Source organism: Apis florea, unplaced genomic scaffold, assembly GCF_048593485.1.
Source record: "Apis florea isolate Af1SG1 unplaced genomic scaffold, ASM4859348v1 contig_3683_pilon, whole genome shotgun sequence".
Lineage (NCBI taxonomy): Eukaryota > Metazoa > Arthropoda > Insecta > Hymenoptera > Apidae > Apis > Apis florea.
The window spans coordinates 137655-158977 of NW_028256803.1; the positions used below are offsets into that span (position 1 = coordinate 137655).

The 21323-nt window shown below is 33.5% G+C and overlaps 1 protein-coding gene and 2 long non-coding RNA genes across 14 annotated transcripts in view; 2 read left to right on the top strand and 1 right to left on the bottom strand.

The window, feature by feature from the left end:
- The window catches only part of LOC100865130 (uncharacterized), a 103595-nt gene that overhangs the window by 41123 nt on the left and 41149 nt on the right, over positions 1-21323 (top strand). For 7 of the 11 annotated variants that reach the window (XR_015294220.1, XR_015294221.1, XR_015294222.1 and 4 more), the window contains exons 5-6: positions 2611-2923; positions 18979-19080. Coding sequence is in view for 6 of the 11 variants with exons in the window: in XM_086914515.1 (XP_086770641.1) it covers positions 2611-2923; positions 18979-19080 (415 nt within the window). In the remaining 5 variants the exon portion in view is untranslated. Of the gene's footprint in view, positions 1-2610; positions 2924-8627; positions 11008-11130; positions 12223-18978; positions 19081-19773; positions 20438-20524; positions 21260-21323 lie in introns of those variants that run through there. The other 4 variants (XM_086914517.1, XM_086914520.1, XR_015294224.1 and 1 more) reach the window with 4 other exon arrangements.
- Positions 13490-15459, top strand: LOC147656556 (uncharacterized). 2 transcript variants are annotated; one of them, XR_015294226.1, is made up of 2 exons: positions 13490-14344; positions 15233-15459. It is a non-coding gene; the product is annotated as an uncharacterized LOC147656556 (long non-coding RNA). The 2 variants fall into 2 exon arrangements; XR_015294227.1 differs by lacking the exon at positions 15233-15459 and adding an exon at positions 14407-14953.
- On the bottom strand, positions 15471-16540 carry LOC147656557 (uncharacterized). The gene is made up of 2 exons (XR_015294228.1): positions 15943-16540; positions 15471-15868 (listed from the first exon to the last, which is right to left on the bottom strand). It is a non-coding gene; the product is annotated as an uncharacterized LOC147656557 (long non-coding RNA).

A 21323-nucleotide genomic window follows, 5' to 3' on the forward strand; every position in this document is an offset into this window, starting at 1 on the left:
ATCGAAAGTCTCTTTGATCTAGAGTTTCTATTTCTGCTCGATTCGATTTGCCTTGATAGGAGGTGAAATTTGGCGGAAGAATCGAATTAATCTCTCGCCTCGCGATTTCTTTGATTGGTTAAACGATCATTAAGGTGGAAGATTCGAAGGAAAAGCGATTTTGTTGACGAAATTTTTTAATTCGAAAGTTTAAATAGAGAAATTTGTGTGCTTTTGTATATTCAAAGGGAATTATATTTACGAAAATTTAAAAATACATAAGAATAATTTTTAAATTTTTATTATTTATTTAGCGAATCAAAAATTATACGTACTTTATTATAAAGCAGTAACCTAGCTATTTTTATTTTTAATTGATAAAAATTTTCTTACCTTACATACGGGATTACCGTTCAAAAAAAGATTCAAAAGCACACATAATAATCAGTAATATTATCTAATTATAAGCTACTATTATAAAATGAAATGAAACTTTGATATCGTAAGACAGAAGCATTAAATATTCATTTATCGAACAGTTTAATATTCTCGCTTTCCCATGTTCTATTTCTATTTTTTGTCACCAAGAATTGTTCAGCTGATCAAACTCGTAAACCCATATTTAAATATCAAATCTTGTCCAAACAATCTATCTATTGATTTAAATATCTCGATTAGTACATCAGATGTCATCTCTTATACGTTATTACGAAACAGATAGAGACATCTATTGAAGCGTCATCGAATTAATTCCACTATAATTGATTTATTAAATTATAGATAATTTTTATAAATTAATAAAAACAGAAGGTAGATTCGAATTATATTTCCACGAAATTTCTGATACTGGAACATTTCTCTCTCTCTCTCTCTCTTTTTATGAAACGCTTCGCAAGATATTTTATTTCGAATAGCTTTGTTCGAGATGAATACACCTGTCCCGATTGGAACGAGGCGCAGAAATTTGATTTCGCAATGAAACGTTACCTAACGAAACCTCATAAACGTGTTTTCCCGCTGTCTATTCCTTTCATGAATGACGTATTATGGAAAAGCAACGTTGCGAGCGTAGCAACGTTATGGAGGGAGAAAATACAGAAAAGCTGAAAAAGAGAAGAAAACAAAAAAAAAAAAAGAAAACAAAGAGTAATTGAAGTTTCTTGGACGTGTAATGATGGCGTTATCGAAACACAAGGCCCTATCGAATCGGTTGTCTATCAATTCGTTGTTCCATGCGTTCCTATCGAAAAAATCTCATTGTTCCTCGAAATACCGATACTTTTGACGTGCACGATCCTCTTTATCGGCATTTTGGATCGACAGAAGTTTGTTTCGCTTTGTCTTCTGATCTTTCGTAACATCGTGATCGAATTATTCTTCGTAGAAAATATTTACCCTTAAGAATTGAAAGATATATATATATAGGTAAAAGGAGGAAAATAGATGTTCTCCTTTTATTGTTTTTCTTCGATAATTGAAAAGGAAAGGGTGTAGGAAGGAAGGAAAGGAGTTTATTAATATCTTGGCGATCCAAGTAGTACTTGTGCCCACGAGGCACATCTAAGTTTGGCCAAACATTAGCTATAAATGCTGTTATCGTTCGCAAGTGAAACATTTCCTGACATAGGAATGTGTACATTCGTGTAGCTGTGGCTTTTGTTCGATGCTTACATTTTATCTTCTGTATTGGCCATTCTGTACCTTCCATGTATTATTATTGTAGTAGAGGCACAAACATCTTATCCTTTTAAAAGTGGAGATGTTGAAAGGAAATAAATGATTCGAATGTTTCCAAAAATTTTGTTGAATTTTCTATTCAACTTTATTTTTAATTTCTCGTATTATTTCATATTATTATATATTTTTGCTTGTTTTGATAAATTCAGTTGAAAGAATTGAATTCGATTTGAGAAAATTTTATTCTTTCAATACTGAAGAGATCAATCTTTGAAACGTCTAAATTCAAATTTATAATTTATTTTTCATTTTTTCCTAAATTAAATAGAAAATTTAGAAATAAACGTACAAATACATAAAATCATATATATATATATATGCTTACATTCTTCCATTCCATTTCGAGTGGTTTGGATAAAAAAAGAAATATTTAACATCCACTATCGAGATTTAAATTTGTTTTCCATTCTATTTATTTACACGTACTAGGGGAAAAAATAAAGAGAATCTCGAGAACATATAATTTATATGCATTTTTGGAATCATTTATTGAACTTTGATATCACTTTTTCCCTCGATATCAAATTTTCCATACAAATAACACTCATTTTCAGAAGAGAAAATATTTCCAATATTGTTATTTCTTTGAAACTAATCGATCGTCGAGATAACTTCCCTGGTAACCATCGCTAAATTTTACATTATCGAACTCATTAACCGGCCCCACGAACGACCACCAAGTATCCCCAAACGTCGTAGAAACCTTATTACCCGAAACGCTTGAAGCGATTAACGAATTCCTATAGTTGCTAAGATCCCTAATTAATCGCCTCCATCCTTTAAATCGATCCACCAAGTTTCGATTGATTCACCCACATCCAGAGATCCCCGAGGAGCCAGAAAATTTTCACGTAACACGTTCCATCTGTTTAACCTCGGCGAATTGTCACACAGCCGCTGAAGCCGCATGTCCGCACGTACAGTCCTTTGGACACGAACGAGTCCGAGTGGCAGATTTCCCAGATCGGCCTTCAATTTCTCGTTACGCACGAGCATTTCGCCGGAGGCAAGTTGAAAATACGTTGCAGCGCCTCGATATACGATATTTACTGGCAGAGCACAGAGGTCAGCTTCGAGGAAGACAGGGCACCGCCGAAGGTGATACAATACCAGCCAGCTGCGACCATTGTGGGTATCGACTATCTGCAACCACCACCCAACTTTCAGACCGGTCAGAAGAAACCTGATGGCCATGTTGGAGTGAAAGGTAAAAATGAATCTTTGCATTTTTGGTTTTTTTCTATTTTTTTCTTTCTTTCTTTCTTTCTTTCTTTTTTTTTTTTTTTTTTTTTTGTTAAGAGAAAGGAGAAGAAAAAGAAGAGAGTTTTGAAGAAGATTCTTGTAGAGGGGGAAAAGGGGTGATGGTTGAATCTGATAATAGGCTTACCCAAGTTCGAGAGTTTTGGTGTCTTTAAGTTTCGAGGTGTTTACAAGAAGGGAGGGCTTTAATGGGGACTGTCTGTGTCAATTGATTGGACTTTTGATAGTAACGCTAGTTAAGGATTGTTTTTAGATATCTGGAGGTCGATTTGTGTTGTTTTTGGAGAGAATTTTTATCTACTTCGTAGATAAAAAATATCTTTAATATATTTTTAGAAGGATATAACAGAATTAACAAATAATAATTTTTAAACGTAAAAGAATAATTTCATTTAATTTTAAGATTTCTAATTTTTTCAAAATCGAATTTCTATTGATTTATATTTTTCTGATATTTAGGATCAATAAATATGTTTATCATTTACTTAATTTACAAGTTAAAATATCAATTTTGTTAATTTTGATATTTTATTAAATATTATTTCATATTAGAATAAAACATAATTTTTCGTAACATACAAAGATAAAAATCGAATCCAAGATACATATCTATTTAACCATTTGTCGGATTAAAACCATCCATTGTTCGAAGATAAAACGTGGAAATAAGTTTTCCAGATGTTGAGGTAACTAAAAACTTTTAAATGAATATTTAAAAATTGTGAAGTAAAATCTAATATGGCCATAAATCATATTATTAAATTAACAAAGAGAAGAACCGTTTTAATTCGAAATATGCTGCTTTCATGGAAAATAACATCCTCGTATCTCTATCAAAAGAGCCTTTAATATTTTCCTTTACGTAACTCATATGTACTTCCGTTTCTGAATTAACACAACCAATTAGATATACTTAAGACACGCAATCCATAATGTCAAAGTGCAATGAGTTCAAACTGTTTCATTTCCACGTATAAAGGTTAAATGCTTGTTTAAAAATAACGAGAATATTTTCAATCATGTTTAACATAAAATAATTATGGATCTTTCGTTAAAAGGGAAAATCTCATCGTTGATCCTCCATGAAAATATAAAGCATTGTAAATTTTAAAGAAGTTTTAAATATATATTATATCTTAAATTGAGAACTTTGCAGCAAGAGGGAAGGGTAGATTTGACAGTTCCATTTTCGACAGTTCTATTTTCGACAGTTTTTGAATTATGGTATATAACGTGCTAAAAAAAAAAAAAAAAAAGATTTACATCGTGCGGTGTAGATTTTAGCAAGGAACAAGCGATTTAACAAATATTGGACTTTTTTAAAATACAAATATCCATCATTGCTATATATATATTTGTGCAATGAGAATGCAAATTGATATTTTTATCAAACAAAGGATATTATTGACTTAGAGAACAGCGATAACTCGATAAATTATACGTATTTTATTGTTAACGAAATACTTTTATTGACACTTCGAATAAAAGTTCGTCAAAAATAAAGAGTTGTCAACTCGATAAAAACAATCAATTCGACAATCAATTACTTCTATAAAAATATATATTTCTTCGATTAATCTTTTTTTTTTCCCCAACATTAAATGAAAGCAACATTTTACAAGCAATTTTCGTTCAATTTCCCTAAAATTGTTACAAATAAATCTGCGCCTTTTAACAGCCTCGATTGCGCTACGCTTTAACCATTGTTTCATTCGCGAACGAATCCACCCCAACGAAAGACTTCCGCTCCGCTTTAACGAGTCAGTAATCCGTTTCAGACTGATTAAGTCCACCAATCGAAATTTCCCGATCTTTTTTTCCTCTCCTTTTATTTCTTTTTTTTCCCTCCCTCCCTCCCTATCCCTATCTCTCCCCCATTCACCTATAAACGAGTCGACATAACGGCCGAGCCATCCGCTTGTTTGTCCACCGTGCGTGGTTCGGATAATCTGACCGGTCGAATTATCCTGGTTAACGTCAAATAGCTCGGCACGCCATCAAATAATTCGTTTCACGCCAGCTAATCCGAGGCTGCGGCAAAGATAATTCCCGACGTATTCCAGGATTATTTGCTGCGGCTTTGGATTATTTGGCGCATCAAGTGAGCCGCACTTCAACGGCATGCACAAACGGCCCGCTCTCGAAAACACAACGACGCAGGTAGCAACAGCAGCAGCAACAACAACAACAGCGGACAATCGACCGACCACCAGCAATGAATGACAATGAAAAGACAGAGCGGAAACGAGACGAAGAGGGGGAAGAGAGGGAGACGAGATGATATCGGTTTCCTCCGTTCCGTGATCACCGGGGCTTGGTTTATTGTATAATAACCCGGGCGTTGGTCACGATTCAATTGAAATCATATCATCGGGGCAAAAAAATACACGCTCGAATTCGTTGATCGTGGGGCATGCGAAAACTTCGTTTCGTTGTTTGAGCTAGCTGTCTCGTTATAGAGAAACTATACTGGCTTTCGACTCCCCTCGTTCCATTCTATCCCTTTTATATTTTTCCTATTTATCCGTTGTAAAGCAAATTGTTTAATTGGGCTAATTTTATGACGATGAGAGATGAACCACTTTTTTTTTCTTTTCTTCCTAAGATCGAATTACGTTTACGTAATTGGGGGAGGAAACGAGTAAAGATTTTTGTTTATTGGTATGGCATGTCGAGTGATATTACAACAATGTCCAATATAACAAAAATTGGTTTAACTAACTCGGTTTAATTATACAATGGATTAATTCATTCGAGTTAAATAGGATTTGTATTAAAAAATATAGGTTTTTAACAAAAATATAATTCCACATTTATTGTAACGATACTTTATATTTTACAGGGTTTTAATCACCAATCATAATTTCAACGTGATCACAAGAATTGTCTTTTCAATTCTTTTATCAAAGATTAAATATCTTCTAATTGGACAAGATAATTTTTAACAAATTTTGGACGAAAGATCAAAGAATAGTTTTAAATCGAAAGTGTCGATAAAATCTTTGCCTGTTTTTACATTTCAAGTAAATGAAATTGTAATTAAGAAATGTCTACGTGTTCAAATTGAAAAGATGAAATTTCCCATAAGCGCGATTTAATTAAATAAACTTCTACTTGTAAATGCAACATGCACGGAACTGAAACAAATTACTAAATGTTATCTCACAACTTACGTTGAGATCGGTCCATCATCCGCCCGCAGGCTCCGTCTCATCCGAATTTATCCTAAATGAAATGCATGTTTGTTAGATCACGAATCGGTGATCTCACAAGCGCCAAAAACATGCGCCGGAAACCATCAGATAGTCAGATTTTGCGGCCGAGTTAACCCACGCTTTAACCCATTCCGCGTAATTGCAACGGCAAATAACATTAACGTATAAATATTATAAACATGCGGGGACGCATAGTTCACGCGTGTATAGTTTTAACAAAGTGCAACTATAATATAATATAATAGTAAACTCGACGAATATTAACGATAATTAATGCCAGCGTGTGAGATTCATGCCCGGCCATGCTACTTTATTTACCCTGCGGTCGCCTGTACGCCCGATTTACGCAGCTTCGAACGCGTTCAGGTTTAAATTCGCTAAATTAACCGGGCACAAACGAGCATTGTAAAAGGTGGTAATACACGCGATTAACCGGTGTCATAATTAGGCGTCGTTTATGCGGATAGAATAGGAAATAAAGGGGGGCCGTGTATGAAACGGTGGAGGATGAGAGAGAGAGAGAGAAGGGAGAAGGTTAACGTTACGGTCACGGTTCGCTCGCGGTTCGTTCAAATGTTATTCGAGGCCTCGAAGCGTGACTGGAGTGAGCCCAGGTTAGTTAATTCACAGTGGAGCATTGAATAATATTTGATCGAAGCCCCGTGACTGGATCGAGTCGGTGTAAATCAAGTCAGCGATGGGGGTTAATTAGCGGATCGACACGAGTCCATCGGTGATCGAGCGACGAAAATCATTTCTGCGCTTCGCGTTATTTATCGTTGTCGGAATGGGAATCGAAAAAAAAAAAGAATAAAGAAAAAGAGGAGAGGGAGAAAGAGGAAATAAAAAAAAAAGAGGGGGAAGAGGAGAGATTTTTGTTCATTCACCAGTAGGAAAAATCCGTCATCCATCATCGTTCGAAAGGCGCGATCGAAATTCTATGACCTACATCCGGAGGCGGCTATTAAAGCATAAGCGTACCCTCAATTTGAATTTTTTTGCGTTATTATTCTCGGGAAGCGCGGTTTTATTACTTTCAATTCCCGGTGCTCAGCAACCGACATCGCTGACTACACGGGGATATATTAGCATGTAGAATGGCGCGAATTAATTCGGAAAGTTTCGCGCCTCCACGCAGGGAGGGCCTTGTGTTACACACCGTGGACGGATTTCGTCCCTTTGTTCACGGTTGAAAAGAGGATCGGTTCGATGATACGATATCGATTGTTAACGTAATCCGTTGGTTTTCGCTGGTAGATTCGAATCTCTGCTTTTTTTTCTTCTTTTTTTTTTTTTTTTTTTGGAATTGAAAATTTTTCACGAACGTGGAATTTATTTAATTCTATTTCACGTAACGCGAAAAAATTAATATTAAAACGTTCGGTGAACGGGGGATGAAAATTGAATTTAATATAACGATTCCCAGAGGAAAAACAATATTGCTGCGATGAAAAAAAATATTGCATTCTCTTAATTTTTGATGGATAGGATTTTCAAGTAAATTTGTGTAATGAATTACTTTCAAAAAGTGAAATCGTTTGTCCAGATGGTATGTTTCTAATACTAAACGATAAATAATATTAACAATTAACATTAATACTAACAATAAACTAAACAATAACAAAAGTTTTTTAAGCAATAAAGTTTCAAGATAATGGAAAATTCTGATTGTATTGATATTATACATGATATTATTTTGCAAGAAAATATTATAATTTAATAATAGCGACATTACCGAAAATAAATAGATACCTAAATATAAAAATAAAAATAAAATAATTCGCATGTATTAAGGCATAAGAAACATAAAACTGAATACAAAAAAAAAATTTCTTTATTTTTAAAGAAAAATAAAACTTATTACACTATAATAAATATAAGACATCCCGATATCTTATTTATCGATTTATCAAAGAATTGTACTTCTTTTCTCGCCACACCAACTATTCGAAACCTCTGCCATTCGCTAATAACCCATTTTCTCTATGATTACGTTCTCTAATTACCCCATTTATTTTCGAAAACAATCGCGAGAAACGTTTCGCCCGTCCGTTAATTTCGCTCATCCATTTGTCGAACAAAGTACCATGTTATTTTGTCGCATAAACAGAGACCACGTCGTAAAATACCCAATTTAACCTCCCACCCCCACTCCCCCTCCCACCCCATATCGCTGGGAGGCAAAAATTCACAATATCCTCTGCTCAAATACGGTCGAGAATATACATTTTCCCAGTTCTCGATCCTCTCTCTTAAACTCGATTTCTCCACGTTCTCCAAAAGCTGCGGTTCCAGGCCACGGAATTCCCTTTCATCCATCTTATATAAATTCATTTATTCATCCCTTCGCGTTCCAGGCGGACACGGATCGCCGCGAGCACGAAACGAAAACGACACAACTTCGAGTGCAACACCATCTGTGTTCTCTGTTTCCAGTTCTCGGCTCGTCCAGATCGGATGCAAGACTTCCTTTGGCACGGCTGGTCCTGGGACTCTCCCTTTTGATCGCCATTCGTTAACCGTACCGCATTCAACTACGCGCGCTTTGGAGCTGTTTATATAAATCGACGTGCTTGTAAAGAAAAGTCCAGGCCGCTTTGTGTCACGTGATGATCGTCCTCCGGCGATAGAGAAAGGGCCACGTGGTCGCGCGCCCTTTTCTGGATTAGGAGGAAGGGAAGAGGAGACGCGTGGCTGGAGATCAAAAAAAAAAAAAAGAAAGAAAGAGAGAAATGAGGGGGGGGGATGAAAAGAATTGCACGAGGGTTGTTTTCAGCCTTGGACAAGATCTAGACTAATGAAGGGAAAGGAGCAGCGACAATGGACAGGGGATATTCGAGCGGGGTGAATCGCGAGGAACCGCATACCACTTTGCTGCCATTTTGCGATGAATTGTTTATTTATCCAAATGATGATGACTATGGTGAACGAAAGAGTGAATTCGATGATCCATCAAGTGCGAGATCAGTGAAAACGAGACGAAACGACGAAAATATACGTGGAATATTTTATTATTAAATTTTACTTGCTTCTTTTTAATCATGTGTTTGCAATGTTTAGCTTATAATATTGCGTTAAAAAAAGAAAATGACACGTTTTCTTTTCCATATTTTTTTAAAATTTATGAAAGAAGAATTAAACTGTAACTGTGGACATATATGTCCATGTATCATCTTTATCGTTCTCACTGCCATTCTCTCTCACTGCCATTTTTTATTTTTTATTTTTTTTTTGTCTTCTCTCCATACGTCAATTCTAATTAGAAAAAGAGACGGTTCGATGATATCGCGCGATTCGCCTAAAACGAAGAAAAAAAAAGAGAAATAATAAATCGGAGAAACAGTGAGCGAGAAGATGTACCTGATGAATCGGATATTCGACGAGTCACTTTGCGTTGCCACTGTTATCCAGTCTGATATTCTTATAAAAGTGTGATTTAACGAACGAAAGAATCGTATATAACTACAGCAGTTGCGCTTCAAACGTTCTTTCCCGCGCAAAAAAATGTTCGTCGTTGAAACGCTCTCTAGCGGGAGAAATGGGCGAGAACAAAAAGAACAAAAGGGGAGAATAAAAAGAAGAAAAACGAGAAATATCGGCGAAAGAAGAATTTATATGTATTTATGATTGAGAGACAAAAGAAAAAAAGATGATCGTTTGTTATCCATCCTCTCTTCATCAATTGCGTTTCTATTCGTGTGTAATCCATGTGTAATTTCATCTCGAAGCTTATTATTACGTATTGGGTTTATTAAATTAATGCCATTTGCCGTTCAATTTAATGCGTTCCCCTTCTCCCCGATACATTTGTCAACCGCGTTTGACATACCTACGAACATAACGAATAATAAAACCGATTACACAGTCACGTTCTGTTTACAATGAATATCGAGCTTACTGTTCTCCCCCGGCCTGTTTCCGGTTGGAACGTTGTTTCCTGTTGCTCACGCTGGTATATCGTTCGCTTCGAATCGGTATGCGCGCACAAATTGCATGTCTTGCGAATTGTCGCTCGAAGATTTATTTATTTATTTTCTTATTTGTCGTTTCGCAGTGACGGACGAGGCATAGCAATCGAGCGAAAAAAAAAGAAGAAGAAGAAACAAAAAGAAAAAAAGAGAAAATTGATAATGAATAGAAAAGAAGAGAATACGATAAAGTCGTATATATGTATATGTATATGTATATTATTGTATTAACGAGCGATGTGTGCTAGTATTAGTTACGAATTATTGAATAAGGATCGCAACGACTGAATAATACTCTACATGATTTTCTAATTGTAATAAATATTTTTGAAACCGTCATCTCGTTTCTACGTAGCTAACACGAGCGAGTGTTCGATAGGGGAAACGTGTTTCATTATAGCCAAAGAGAAAAAATGAAAAGAAAAAAAAAGAGAGAGAACTCGAGTAAGAGTGGTGTAATTAATATTTTCGAACGGATCTATATAAAAAAAAAATAAATGTAAAGTGTCAGAGATATTTCGCGTGTCCGCAGCATAGTTTCACGATTCTTTGTGTAATAGAAATGATGCTAGTCGAATTTTTGCCAATTTTTTGGTATCGATGCTCATTATGTTCCTCAGCTTGTCACGATACGAAAGAATATTTATGATAATAATAATGATATGACCACAATATCGTTTCATTTTATATCATACCATCATACCGTCATTTCATTTCTTCCTTAATCCATTCTAATCTTATCTTTATATCGAAGAAAATTCTTAACGATATATTTTTTTTCTTTTCATTATAAATTTTTTCACATTACGACCTCGTTTCAAATAAATTATTTTTCATCTTACTACTTACATCCACAACTTTACAAATTATTTCCAAATATTAATAAATATGTAAATAATACCATATGTAAGAAGAATATGAAATATTCATGCTTCTTTAAAAACTATCTCACATTGTTTGATTTTCCACAGGAAATCAACCATTTCTTTTAAAGCCGGGGCAAAGGAACGCTTACAAGAAGAAAGAGAGGGGAAAAAAAAAGAAAGTAATTTCTTCAATCTCTCAATACCACTTAACCTTGTTTTTTAAATCCCTGCTTTATTCAGTACGATATAACATTATTCTCAATGACCGCTCATGAAAATTCACCATAAAACGGATCAAATATTCTGTGCACAAATTAACTGCAGCTTTACAGATCAGTAGAACGGGATAAGGGGTAATTTCGAGGAGCAATTTTTCCGGATGGTCATTCCTTTCGTTAAAATCGAAAACCCCTTTAACGAATCCCCCCATGAAAATCAACGGTCAAAGCGATTGGAACGCGTCGGCTAATAAATATTGTTTTATCAAACGATAGCTGATTGAATCGTGCTGCCACATTATTACTACATTTGTTTCCGCATCAACGGCAATAATGCTGATGAAATAATTCAATTACCAGTTTCGTATGCAATACAATCATCATGGCAGTGCAACACGGCCCTCTCGTCTAACTTCGTTCCTATTAATCCTCGAAGATGCGATATTCACAACCGGCTAATCCGTTTATTCTTTCAAATCCGAAATCCGATATCCCGTTCGAAAGGGCACGCTCTGGCGCGTCACGATTTTACTTACACGAGAGGCTTAAACGTTTCGGCTCTTCTCTTTTTTTTTTTTTTTTTTTTAATTGTATATTCTGAACTGGCATTGAATAAAATTTGTTTGGTCTTGTCCTACAAATGGATTAATATTTTTTTCGTTCTTTTTTTTTGTTTTTTTTTTTTAAGGAGAAGAGGTAAAAAAGAATTACTCCGATTACGCATTGAATTTTTATATAGATAGATCGAATGGAGGGTATTTTATGAATAAACTCGTGGTTGTTTTAGATAATTCTAGATTTTTAACAATTATAGATTTTTTCAAAATTCATCTTGTTAAAAAAATCGAAGTTAACAGTAGAATAAAATATATTTCGCTTTAAAGTAATTTATTAGATAATTAGAGATTTTGTCTGGGATTTTAATTATTTTCCTTTTAATTTGTAATCGAATTGCAGTAAAATATAATGAAATAAGAATTTTTATATCTTTAATTCTGTAAAAATGTTTATTTATCATTAGATAAGATAGAGATAAATATTGTGACGTATTTAGTTTGATGAAACTAAAGATATTTTATCTTTTATTTTAATCAGTATATATTCATGGTATAAGTTATGTAAGATTATACGTATGCTATTCTAGTTTGTGGAATTATATAGATAAGGATTAGTTTTAGTAATGAAAGATTATGTTGATAAAAAAATAAAAAAAGAATAAGATTGTGTATACTATGTGTATACTATAATATGTATACTAATATACTAAAAATAAATATAATTTAGCTATTTTATCTTTATTTAATAAATGAATTATTAAATAAATAAAGTAAATTAAAAAATGAAGAAAATATCTTTCTAAAATTGCAAAAATTGTATTAAAATATTGAACGATAAAAAATAAAATTTTAGAAACTTATTCATAAATATAAAAAATAGAAATTTCTTCTGTTCTATTTTTGTTACACTTTGTTATACTGAATAATATCAACTGATCGAGATTAGTGTTTCTTATTGGAAATAATTATCAGTAAATTACATGTTTGCATTCGTAATAAACGATCGTGCAATATGTGGAATGCGTTTGAAACGGCAATGAATGGATGAATAAACAGTATTCAAAGTTTCTTGTTCAATAGATAACACAATTAAAACGATTCGATAATTGCTATCTAGTAGCATATCATAATATATACATATACAATCGTTATTATTTAAATAAAATAATAATAAATAAAAATTACGTACAACCATTAATTTGAATTTTTTTCTTTTTGTTTAATTTTATAACATATATCTATTTTTAAATTTTTTAACACTTTTTCTCTTGAAAAAATTAATAAATACACTGTATGATTTGTATACTTAAAAAAAAATTGATGATTCTTTTTCAGCAAATCTATATTAAATAAATAGCACTATCTTCCGTAACGAATAAAATGAAATACAAAATATCGTTAAACATTTCAGATTTTTAAAGTTTAGTGATTGGAATTTAATAAAATTCCAATACAAAACCATCAGTTGTTCGAACTAATAAAAGATCCGAACATTTACATTTCACTAAATTCAGCAGAGAAAAAGTAATAGCTTGATATAAATTTTATAGATAAAATTCGTTAAAAAAACAACATTGCAGTAATTGAAACTCAAACATTAAGAACTATGATATTCTGTTAAAAAGAAAAAAATTGAATATTCATAAACTTTTAATATTTTAAGTATTATTTTGAAAAAAAATATTTTTAATTTATTATTAAAAGTATGATTTTTAATATTATCCGAGTTTCATATTATTTCATACATTTTATATATATCCAATATAAATTCTATTATAAAAAAAATTACGAAACATTTCAAGAAACTTTGATTCACAATTAATTTAATCATCATTTCGATCGAAATCCTTCTTCGTTTCTAGTTGAACGTTTAAGAGAGGATGCAATATCCTAATCGGTCTGCTGCGCCTCGTAACTAATCGAACGTTTTTAGCTGTTCTGCCCGATGTTCCGATTTTACAATCAAATTAAGCGTTAATGGAACATATCATCAAGCGTGCACGAGTCGGTCGGGATTGGTGAGCAGATAATATAGGTCCATGCGCTCGTTGCCTAAAAGGCAATCGATGCTATTTCTCTGTATATGTGTCGGTATATATACATCAAGCGCGTGTGCACTCGCACCAATGAGCAGAAAGTATCGATGTGTAGAGAAACATATACGTACACACACGAATGATTACGAGCCTCGGTTGCCTAGAGACGGGAAACACGGAGGAGCACGGCGAAAGACAGAAATTGGACTACAGTCCTGCCTCCATTTGAACGGCACGCGGATTACGTCGAGAAACTTTTCATCGTCCCTTGATGATTAATAACGCGAAATTTATCGAAATTCGGTACATTGATTTTATCTCGCATCCTGCTTTCCAACTTTCGTTAAGAATGATGCAACCATGCCACCAGCAATACGTGTTCTTCTTCCGATTGAATCGCGTAGTGCGTCATAACCTCTATCTATTCGTGAATTTTCGTGATGGATCGATGTAAATAGCCGAATATCTACGTTCAATGTGTATAAAACGATTGGCAACGTACCGAGTCGTGAGTTAAATTTTCTCTGTCATGTATAGATAATTCAATTGGTTTAATTAGCATCTTTGTAGATGAAACGTGAAGTGTTCAGCGAACATTTAGGAAATCGATAGCGATTTTTCTCATGGAAACAATCCCGGTGACCGTCTATATCGAGATATGATTCTTTTTTATTCACACGCGTCACGTGGACGGTTTGGATGAACTATGTTTCATATGCAGCAGCTGTGTAGCCACTGATGAAACGTGCGACGTTCTTTCGTTCCTTGTTCATCCTACTTTCGTTCTTTTTTCGCATTTTTTCTCTCATTCTCTCTATTTTTCGTTTACGGGTATATATTTTTATCTACGTGCTTACCCACGTTTGTGCAATTGTAGCTCGTTACGATACACGAATTCATGTTGTCAATTTCTCTGTAATGCGGACCAATTTTTTTCGTAATTATGATTGTTGCATTTATTATTATTATAAAATTGCATATTGCACGTGTGTGGCGCGTGTGGAGGATTATTTTTGATAATTGTTTAACTTTCTTTTAAAGCGGCGATAGAATTTCGTATGCAACGCGAATATTGTACATATAGTATTAAGAAATGGTAAATAAAACTTAAAATTTTTATTTTCTTATTTATTCGAAACGAAAATATTTTTTATATATTCTTATTTATTCAATGATTTGATTTTATCTTGATATACTTTATTATTCAATATTTAGTGTTCTATTTTATATTTTTATAATGTCTTTAAATAATAATATCATAGATAATATTATAAGCATTTGTATTAAATCAAAAATTTAGGTAGCTATATTAGCTTATATTTTATGGCTTATATTATAGTTCTTTTTTATTAGAATATTTCATACTTTAATATAGAGAATATTTTACATTCTGTAGAAAAATATAAATCCTAATGCATGACCGTGATTAGATGCACTGAAAAAGTATACAGTTTGAAGTAGATGCGCATAAACTTTGAAGTAGACCACAAAACAATTTGGCCTCGATCCAGTTAAACTGGTGATATGCCGTACATTATTGGTGTCGTACGGATTTGAAAATTTGCCTACAAGATTTTTGGATTTTTGCCTGACAGATATGGAAATGATATCGATGGAATGTAAGTTTCGGCAAGAAATCTAACTTTATATTCATCTTTGTATTAATTTTTAGAAACTACATATGCATATGTGTCCATAAAATGGATATTAAATATATCTTAAATTTGTATGCATGAATGATAAATCGTAAGATAAAAATTAAGTAAATATAAAAAAAAGTTCAATTTTGTCTATATTTATAATGTTATATTTTCGAATTGGGTTATACTTGAGATAATAGTATCTTTAAATGTAGAAATCTCGTTACTCTATTATACGTAAACTTTGAAGCCGTCACTTGCGCGGCTGGTAACGCTAACTCTTGCAAACTATCCAAGCAGAAATACGTAATGAGACTACATGTCAATGGATGGCACCACCGATGTATAAACTTGAGTAGCAGTCTCATGCAGTCCCGAGGCATGTGCCGTTCCTGCAAACGTTGTACATAACCGCTGCTTACTTTGCTTAAAAACGTTATCTATCCATGCATAATATACTCAATACCATGGGAAAATATTTCCATGTATCGAATAATTTGTCAGGAACATTTCAGAAATAATCTGTTCGCTTGTTATTGTGAAATATTGACCGCGCTTCATTATTGATTCAATCCGTCAAACACAAGTTGACAAAACATTCATGTTTTGTTTTCACGGTTGTGTATCAGACAGAGCATGCATCGTTTCTGTATATAGTCAATAACTTTTCTGATGTATTGATAATCTTCGTCGAAATAATTCGCATAGTCGTATGAAAGTAAAATATATATAAAGTATATTACGGATGTAGATACTAGTGAGCAGATAGAAAAGTGAATCAATAAATGCGTCTGGCTGGTTCATGTTTAATTTTTCACATCGACCTCTTTCGAAGAATTCACATTGTTATTCGGTAAAATGAATCCTTTTCATAAATCGAAACTGATAGATTCTCAATTGGCATTTTAATTCAACGATGATGTTATACTATCACGAATATTTATAACGCATATTAATTTTTTTGCATAAATTATTTTTTTTCTGATCGAATATCGCAAACGTGAATTTACATCGCATTATATATATATATATATCATTACAACGTCACGAAACTGTCAATATATGACGATAAATTAGCAGAGTTCCAATTTTATTCGTTGGGGGTCGCTGATTTACTGTGATAATTCCTATGTCGAAATGTATATTTCCATGCCACATAGAAATCACGCCTGCTCTCTGTAGCGAGAGTGGTAAATTGTTACAATTTGAAAATTTCGTGTATTTTTTAATATAAAAGCACTTCAAATGCAGAACTGAATGTAAATGCGATGTTCAAAAATTTTTTTACGGATGTTCGATGATATTACATCATGGATACTATTGGTAGTAATTAATCTTGATCTAGAAGAATATAAAGTTAATGTATTGCAATTAATACAAAAATATATGTTATTAAAAGCATTGAGTGTTATAGCTCTAGTATCAAAAACTAGATTTCTGTACGAAATTATATTTTTTTGCGGCAAATTACTTCTGTGTTTGCTCGATATAATTTTCACCAATCGTCTGGCTAGTAGCCAGGTTAATTCTATGTGCGGGTGACGCGGTTTACTCGAAAATTTATATTTAGCTTGAAAATTAGATTAAAAATTTTTGTTTCGTGACTGTGTTATTAGTTTTATTGCTCTACAGATTATAGTATTATTCCATACTGAAAATATATTTCAATTTATCAGTTGATCGAAATCAATATTCCGATGATAAAAAGTTTGTAAAAGTAACGCAGATATCAACAAGTAGTATAACATTTCTTCCATATAAAATCAATATAAGTAATTATATATATATGTATATGATTATGTAAAAAGGTTGCGTTCCAAGAAATATCTTTGTTTTAGAGAGAAATCGTATTATTGATATTCAATTACATAATTTTATATGACACGTTTCGTACCACGTGAGCTTAGATCGACTAGTTTCGTTTTAATCGACAAGTTTGCCTTCACTATTCGCATTTCGAGGTTGCAATTTGTTAACTTCGTATCCATATTATATTCTATATCTTTATGAATAAAGATGTGTAATGTGTAACAATTCAAGGCCTTTATTAATTGATCTGTATAAAGGTGCTCATCGTAAAGATAAATGATCTCTTGTTTTTGGAAACGTGAAATTTTCAAGTGCATTGAAAAATTTATTATGTATACATTAAAAATATATTTGTAATTACAGTATTTTATTTTATTAATTAAAACGATTATATTTGATATATAAATTTTACTATTGTGTATTTTCCTGTACATGTCAGGACTAGTCAGGATTAATCGTATGAACTTTTTATCATGGAAGAAACATTATGAAAAATAAATTGTATTTGGGTTCCTGTTTCCACGCATCGTATCACTAGATCAACTCTCGCGTTAAATAAAATATAGCGACATATTTTTACGTTTAAATTGGAAACAATATATAAATGTCTCTCGTCGTTTCAGAGAATATCTTTTTTAAAAATTTTAAGAGAAAGATATTTCACTCTAATATTTTCACTCTATTGCAGAATATTGTAGAATTTCCAGTTGAACAATATTTAATATTTAATCATTATAAAATTGTATACGTAAGAGAAATATCATGCAGTTGATATTCGATAAATATAGAAAATGAAAGATAAAAATGAATGAAAGAGATGATAATATTCTTCGGAAGAATAACAAGAGGAACTGCATTGAAAACTACCAGGTACATAATAGCCGCATTCGTCCAATCGACAAATTTCTCAGATGCAGTTGTAACGACAAATACAATGGCGATGAAAACAACAGTGTCTGGATCACTCTAGAATTAATTCAATGCGAGTGGTGAATCAAAGGGCGAATGAAAACCAGGAAAATCTCGAGGACCATGGAAGACGTCATTAATTTCTTCGGGCGAAAGATGCAAGATGCACAAATCTCGTTGGATGAAGCATCTTTTTCATTTGGTGAAACGCTGAGTTTGTTCTATCACCACTCGAGGATAAAGTAGTTCCGAATTATATAGGCTAGATATTATTCGTCCTTGTCTCCGTGGCTATAAGTTTCTCGGACTCTATTTCATCACGAGACCGGCTTAAATTGCACTCGCGCATCATCCATGCGATTTTTGAAAAGTTCCTTCGTCCGGCGGTTGTGTAATTAAAATAGACCGTATCTCGAACAAAGCGGAATTTTTAACGAGTTATTTTTACGAGATAACTCCGACTCCTCCGTTTTTCAATGTAGTGGCGAACTTCCCTTTAATGCATTATTTCATGGTTCGAACGTATGAATTACGGTGAAAGCGTACGGAGATTCGAAATATACCACTGTCTTAATTAACTAGAGAAACAAAGAAATGATTATATATGGTAATGATTGAGTATATAAAGCTTACACGTAATGGATTGGATTCATAACGAAGCGTGAATTTAATAAAAATTTAAATTATTTTTATAATGTAGATTCTTTCTTTTATTTTTATCGTCTCGAAATTGTCATACAAATTTATATCAATTTTGTAACTGCGAATGTGTTTCTTTTTTTAGACGTAATCTACGTACTTCGTGGTACTACGTATCGCGGTGCCTCCAGCTATGCAATCCTCATTACACGATGTACTAATACAAGTGAAAGTATTTCACATAAAGGTAGTTATTGTTTATTTCCATTTTATTTCATATTTTATATTACGTTTATTATTACGATATATTTTAATACTTTAATAATACTTTACTTTATTAATATTGTAATAACAAAAAATTTTCTAATCTTTCTAATAGAACATATCTATTAATTATAATATAATATTTTGAACTTGATGAAATGATTATTAATGCAAACACTTTTATCAAAAAAGAGTTCAATCTAAATATAGTCAGTTAATAAAAGTATGCTCAAGCTGATATTTTATTTAAAAAAAAAAAATTATTAAGTAATTTATTATGTTCTATCTAACATTTATAAAGTTCCATTAAAAATGGATTTTTTCATTGGTTTTAATAATACATTTTATTAGCTGTAATGTGTGTAAAGTGTACTTTTGTAATCAACTGTAATTATGTACTCATTATTATCAGGCAATTCCATGTAACAATTGCGCAATATCATTTTCCCATTAACTTCGTCTGTTTCATCGAAATATATATCTCAATATTTTCGACTCGTATTAAAACTAACCTTGATAAAAATACATTTCCCTACCGCAACCAAAAATGCAACTCACGTGTTGGTGATCCCGCTTATATTATCCGTTCAAAATACACAAGAACCATGAAACGGGCTCGAGAGTAATAGACAAAGAACAACGTAGCCGCAGTTTGAGGAACAAAGACCGAGCTCGTGTACGCGACAACGAATACGGAGGAATAGTCGAGCAGAAAAGGAGGGATAACGGCACGGAGTATCGTTAACCGGTATACAAGAGAGTGCACGTTCTCCAGCGTGCAAAAGTGGCGGTGAGGCACGAGTTAGTATCGCGAGTGAACTCGGTCGACACGCAACTCACGTCTCCTGTGTTTGTCGAACCATATGAATCGTTCGATGTCGATCGTCTCGGGCGGGAAAATCTTCATGGAATGTTTCAAACAATCGTGACGTGGACGCTGACATCGAACATCGGTATTCTATTTTTGTGCTCGCGCCGGTTGCTGGCATATCTTTAGGCTAGAAGAACAGCCAATATACGTTTAGTTGCCAGTGTTTGGAACGTGAAAGGCTGAAAGAGTGTGTGCAACTCAAAGAGGAATCCACGGTGGATCGGCCCGTTAGTCGGCAGGAATCTAGATATAACAGAGAGGTACGTCGTTGTGCTCGGCGGAGTTTCAAGCTGAACTCGTTACGAACGAGTTTGTGCATCGGCCAGAGAATTTCTAAGTCCCATGAAACTTCGTCGCCGGAGTTTCGAGCAACAATGTTAATCGCGACGATGCGAAGTAACGTGACCGGGACACCGTGACCCAGGTCCACGGTGTGCTGTGCATTTTCGTCTCGATTGTCAGCGAGAAAGTATAGTATCTTATCTTATTTGGCGATCTCGTTTTATAGTTATCTGGATCGAGTTCAACGAGAACCGTCAATTTTCTTTTATTGCAGACTACGACATCACTCCATTCTAGTGGCTTTTCTTTCGGTAATTTCCTCCGACAGAAGTTTGTCTCTACAGGTTTATTGATTACGCACCGTTTCTTAGATTTCGTCGTTTCTTTCTTCTTTCTTCGTATTTTTTTCTTCTTTTTTTTTCTTCTTTTTTTAATGGGATCCAAATTGAACTCTCGTTCTTTATAGATCATAAACCACTTTACAAAGAATATCGACAGGCATGCTCGATTTCTCCGTACTATTGTTTGCAGTGGGTACAGCTTGCTATCTCGATTGACGTTGTTTATCGGTGGGAAAAGTTTGCACGTGCTTTTCGCACGTACGATACTCTAGTTAAATTCGATCGATTGGGGAATACCTACGAGATTTTAGCCCGAGTTTCATCGAGGTTTTTTCGTGGAAACTCGGCTTACTTAACTTATTTAACAATTGTTTGAAAATACGCAGCAGAATGTGCTCGTTGATAAATCGTCATTATCCTTGAGCGAAGGAAGCCACGGATTATTATTGCAACGAGATTACGATCGAGCGAGCTCATTCAGTTATACTCTTTGAATCGTCAACACGTACTCGCAACAAGAGTTTGGTTGATGCAAGAACATTGACACGCTGTGTTGATGACTCACGATGCCTGTTTTTATTGTGTCTGCTCTCTTTGTGGTTTCATTCGTGTGCCGTGACTTGGATCTGCTACGTAAGAATTACTAATCCTCCGGATCAACATCTGAGGTTTGCTTTGTCAGAAACTTTTTAATAATAATAATGTTTGTGTGTTTTTATTAGTCGTATATAC